This window comes from Notothenia coriiceps, unplaced genomic scaffold (genome assembly GCF_000735185.1).
Source record: "Notothenia coriiceps isolate Sejong01 unplaced genomic scaffold, NC01 NC01_scaffold00014167, whole genome shotgun sequence".
Taxonomy (NCBI): domain Eukaryota; kingdom Metazoa; phylum Chordata; class Actinopteri; order Perciformes; family Nototheniidae; genus Notothenia; species Notothenia coriiceps.
In genome coordinates this window covers 1-5,635 of record NW_011346868.1, presented here as the reverse complement: position 1 = coordinate 5,635, position 5,635 = coordinate 1, and the positions used below count along the sequence as shown (strand labels likewise).

At 41.3% G+C, this 5,635-nt stretch overlaps 1 protein-coding gene across 1 annotated transcript; it reads right to left on the bottom strand.

Annotated features, from left to right (window-relative positions):
• Positions 1 to 2,102: 2,102 nt before the first annotated feature.
• On the bottom strand, positions 2,103 to 4,491 carry LOC104948329 (diphthamide biosynthesis protein 7-like). Its single transcript, XM_010774526.1, has 4 exons — positions 4,155 to 4,491; positions 2,856 to 2,928; positions 2,713 to 2,778; positions 2,103 to 2,345 (listed from the first exon to the last, which is right to left on the bottom strand). Exons 1-4 carry the CDS (start codon positions 4,354 to 4,356, stop codon positions 2,129 to 2,131), a joined length of 558 nt encoding a protein of 185 aa, XP_010772828.1. The 5' UTR covers positions 4,357 to 4,491; the 3' UTR covers positions 2,103 to 2,128.
• Positions 4,492 to 5,635: the final 1,144 nt, after the last annotated feature.

Genomic DNA, 5,635 nt, shown 5'->3' with positions numbered 1-5,635 from the left:
GTGTGTAAATGTGACCTGAGCGAAGGCTCGCAGGCAGGTTAGCTGCTGCGCAAGGGGAATATGTTTTGTTTACCTGGGTGCAGTCTTGCAGGCACATCGCCTTGTCTTTTTTTAGTTTATTAACACCAAATGATTGAAAAGTATCGATAAGAGTATCGAAAAATACCGATACCGATAAGCAGTACCGGTATCGATAAAATCCTAACGATACTCATCCCTACTAAAGAGTGACGCAAACAGCTGGAGACCAGGGGACACTCAAGAGTGACGCACACAGCTGGGAGACCAGGGGACACTAAAGAGTGACGCACACAGCTGGGAGACCAGGGGACACTAAAGAGTGACGCACACAGCTGGGAGACCAGGGGACACCAAAGAGTGACGCACACAGCTGGGAGACCAGGGGACACTAAAGAGTGACGCACACAGCTGGGAGACCAGGGGACACTAAAGAGTGACGCACACAGCTGGGAGACCAGGGGACACCAAAGAGTGACGCACACAGCTTTTAGTAAGCGCTGCGCATGTTTCCTCAAGTTGCTGAAGATTTTTGTTCATGTGGGTTTTGGCACATTTGTGTTTTCATGTCTGCATCGTTTCTTAAAAAACAAAACCAAAACATTCAGGACTAAAGCAAGACAAGTCGTAACAACAAAGACGGTGAAAGTAGGTAAAACCTTTCAAACATGAGAATGTGAATCCCAGCTGTCATTGCTCAGCCCGTGGTGCCAAAGCTCTCTCTCGGTCACTTTAGCACTATGTAAATGTTTAGTTTTGAGTTTGTGGAAAAGAGGATATGGTTATGTGATAAGCCTAAGAAATAATTTGGTCCTGAGCTCGTCTCTGTCTCAGCAGGAAGGATTTCATCCGTCACTTGAACAAGTTCAGGCATTACGGGGTTACTGATCAGTGAAGTGCAAGTTCAAACAAGCCATAAGAATGACGATCATCTATCAGATGCCCTCAAACAGCAGCAGTAACCACGGAGATCATATCAAACAGGGGTGTCAATCTCAAGACCTCATTTTATGTGGCCCCCGCAAGAGCGTGCAAAGAACATCATATACGCTACAATACAATACCATAGGTGTAATTGTTGAATATTTGCCCTAGACTTCTGCTTTCAGACGAGGTTATTTATGAAGTTATTACCGGAACTGATAATAATCCAATGCAGAGCCAATAATGTAATATAATTAGAGCTGTCAAACGATTACAATGTTTAATCAGATTAATCAAAGCTTAAACATTAATTAATCAGATTAATCACCATTCGAACTATGTCCAAAATATGCCATTTCTTTATGTATATTGTTGTGGGAATGGAAAGATAAATGAAAGAAGGCGGATATATCCATTTAACATACAGTATGTTTATTATAACATTGTTCTGTGTGTCAAAATGAAAGACAGCCCACACACCTATCAATCATCAAACTGTGGGGTCTTATTTCATTACGTGTTGTATCGATGTACTTCAGCAAAAGTATTCTCCGTCAGGACTTCCTGAAACAACACCACGCCGTTATCTTGATTCTGATTGGCCAGAAGACATTATCAAAGATGTTCTATTGAGAAGACGATCACTACGTGACAAAAGTTTTTCAAAACCGTTTCTAGTCTTCGGTATTTCCAGACAAGTGACTACTGAAATCAATCTTACTAACTGCTGTCTGTGCAATTTACTCGGCGCGAGTTGGCGGACTTTATTTTGCTTACTTTAACATCATTTTTCATGGTGGGGCTAAGCCATTTCTTGGTATCATACCCTGGCGCTGCCACTGTTGGGATGTATGGGGCGGGCCATTCTGCGCATGCGTTAAATGCGTTAAATATTTTAACGCAATTAATTCAAAAAATGAATTATCTCCGTTAACGCGATAATTTTGACAGCATTAGTTATTTTTAACCAAATATCTCTCAGAGGGGCGTGGGGAGTGGCTCCTTATTTTCATCTAAAGTAACAGACAGAGAATCAGCCCTTGAATTTAACCCTTTTTTTCTCATTCATAGTTGCTAACCAAATCACTGAAATTACTGTACGTTTTTTCTTGATTCACTTATTGTTTGTGCTCGAGTCACTACACTTTAAGAATCAGGATTCCAAACCTAGGTTAACTAACAAAGTTCATAGAAACCATCCAGAGCAGGTACTTCCTCCTGCACACTCACCGAGGGCCTGCTGGCAGTGGAGGATGTGGAAGTCGTTGTGCATGCAGGCGGCCAGCAGCAGCTGCTCGTGGGTCGGATGCCACTTCAGCCTCCACACTCCCCCCCCCAGCGGAGTCTCACTGAGAGGCTGCCGCATGTTCCTGCCGTCCCACAGCAGAACCTGCTCATCATAGCTGCAGAACCAGGGAACCAGGACACAGACTTTCACAGAGTTCACACACATTCAAGGACTTTCGAGGCATAGTTCCCTCAAATTCAACAACCTAACACGGCATAGTTTGAGACACTGATCAGATTTATAGTGCAAGCGAATGGATATAAATTCAATTAATTTAAATGACTTGAAGATCTTTGAAGGCCTGGATTTTAACCTCACATTGACACATTTTAGGGATTTCACTAACCAGCGGGAACCATGCTCACATTATGTCACAGAAATAGTGAGACCAAAGACAGGAAGCAGTAGTAGTAAACAGACAGTGGAAAAGGTCATTCTCAGGTGACAACAAGTTAACACTGATAGTTAATTGGGATCTGTACCTGCCTGTTGCCAGGATATGTTCTCTGTGCGGGTTGCTGTGAATACTGCACACACCCATTGAGTGCCTTCAAGAGAACAAAGTGGAGAGTGTTATGTAGCTGGCCTCATTAATGAGATGGATGACAGCAACTTCAGGACTCACCTTTTACTGGTGAAAGTGGGGCAGGCCGGACCGGCCCTGAGATCCCAGCCTCTCAGTTTGCAATCATCACCGCCTGTTACACACACAGGAAGACAGAGTGAGGATGCATACATACAGGCAAACAGACATTATCATTAGAAAAACACAGCAGTTAAAATTAGTTCCATCCTATGCACCACAAAGGATGATTAGGCATTTACACATCCAGTAACAATAGATTAATAATATAAATCATACTGTATGCAGCGTGCAATTTTTGTAATATCAGTATCAGTCTGCAGTTTATGTTAGCTGATAAGTAATAGGAAGTTGCAATAGAGAAATGCTTAACATAAATCAAACCTTAAAAAATAAAATTGTTAAACAGTTTGTTTTACTGAGAGCACATCAATGATTTTGAACTGCAAACTGCCCTGCTTGGTAAATGAAGGGAATTATAAAAATGAAAACATTGTTCTGTACAGTATGTCCTGTGTTTATGTAAAAACATGATCAACTTATGAATGATTATCAGATTTTGGTAGTTTTCAAATCAACCTCTTGACATCAGTAATAGTTGGGATCTATATAATGTTTTGTAAATAAATCAAGAATTCAGCAATATCTATTCCAAAGTACAGATTATTCTGAAAATAATAAACATCCCCAACCTGCTTTGGAACTGGGATCAGGTATATACAGTATACCACTGCAACAAGAGAGGATTAGGACTGGCACACAGGGGAAAAAGGTCCAAACATGAAGTCAAATCATAAGGACATGCACCAATGCTAGAAGTTTGTTTCCCTCTCAAAAGATTGGCATCATTCTCAACCTTTGATCTATATTGAAAATTAAATAAATAGAATGGTATTTCGCACTATTATTGAATGCTTATTCTTAAGGTTTTGACCTGAGTTTAAAATGGAGATTAAAAAGAACCCTGCTCTCATTTTTTTCTCTTTATTCCTGAGCCAACACTCTACACCCCAGCTTTCCTAATAATAAACATGTCTCTGGTAGCACATGCTAACAGAGACAGCTCACTCTGAGCTCTGCCTGAACAGAGGCCGCGACATCAGGGTACCATGCTGCACTGACACTAATGTCTGTTGATGGAGATGTAATATTGAACGTGTAACATTATCAATTAATTAATTAAGGATGTTACCTAAGCTAAACAATGCAAGGATATAAAAAACATGCTATTATTGGTTGCATTAATCAGGCTGACAGCCACGGGAAGAATAATATCTGCGTAGGGACATCCCTGCAAGTATGTGTTAAAAAGGAACTGTTTATGATTTGAAAGAGTGTTACCAGAGTACACCATCTGTGTGTCCCAGTAGGAGAAGGCAGAGATCCAGGCTTCGAAGTCATGAGCCTTCCACTTGGAGAGTGAGACCAGAGCGCCTTCAGCCAGAGAAAGCACGCTGACGCAGCCCGCTGAGTCACTGCACACTACCCGCATATCACTGCTGCTCACACACACAATTAGTGATTTATTAAGGAATGAAGACATGCCGTCAGAACAACATGAACAAGTCTGTCCGAGGCAAGCACATAAACACAAACCTTTTGAATTACGTTGTTCATATTTAACTGTTTAGGCAAAATCTCAGCAGTTTTTATTGACCTCCGCTGTCACTGCAGCGGGAAAATAATCTCATCTGCTCCTTAGACTGTAGCTATATATAATAATAATAATAATAATAATAATAAATGATAAAAATAATATTAATACTTTTAATAGTAGTAATAATAATAATAATAATATATAATTATTATTTATAATGATTGTGCTGAAACAGTGAAAATAATTGTCTTATATGTAGTCTCAAGAAGGTTGGTGACCCCTGTTTTAGTGTATCAGGTCATATTTTGCAGTATGTGTTGTGCAACGACAGACATTTTGAGATAGTCACATTTTATGTTGGTTTTTGGTTGTATTGTCTTCCACTTCCTGTTTTGTTTCATCACTCACTGTTTACCCTAGCCTCATCCCAATACCCCTCCTCGACTCCTCCTTTCCGGCCCATTCCCAAACCGCCCCCTACACCCTACCCCTCCGTTTGCGCGTTCACGCGGAGGGTCCGCCATATTGAGGGCTGTTCCAAACCAACGAGTATGGAGCGGTGTGGAGGGGGAGTGGGCTATCAAGCCCTCAAACAGCGAGTCTGCAGCGGTGCTGACTTGAGACCGGTCTCTACCTGACGAGAGTCACGCTGTGTGTGTCCGTCAGGAAACACGCGGTTTACAATAGTTCCAGCAAACATCCACTGATAAACTGCGATGTTAACAACCTCTTGATAACCTCATATGTTTTTAACTTAGGATCATAACTGTGTTTAGTCTAGAAAAAGGTAAATGTGTGCATTTTATTATAAAGTTGTGTATATTTACAGACTGTTGCAAAAACTAAGAAGCTTATAAACATCAGGTTTAAAACTAAAAGAGCTTTACAAAAAAGTAACACAATGAAAGATGTTTGGAGTTTTATTTGAGTTATTAATTTACATTTTTTGTCTAAGAGATGCTGATTTGAAACCGTTGTTACATACAGTTACGGCATTTCCTGTTTCTGCCGGAGAGAGGGGAGGCCGTCCCAAAGCTTGCCGCTGTATTTACTCCCTCCATCCGACAGGAGGGAGCCTCGTTGAGCTGCGAGTGTGGCTACAGACGGAGTTCACTCCGTCAGGGAGGGGTAGGGTCGAGGGAGTGGTTTGGGATTGGGCCGGAGTTTGATATTAAAGAGTAACTTGCAGGTTAGAGACACCAGTGAATAAATGTGTAGGAAAATG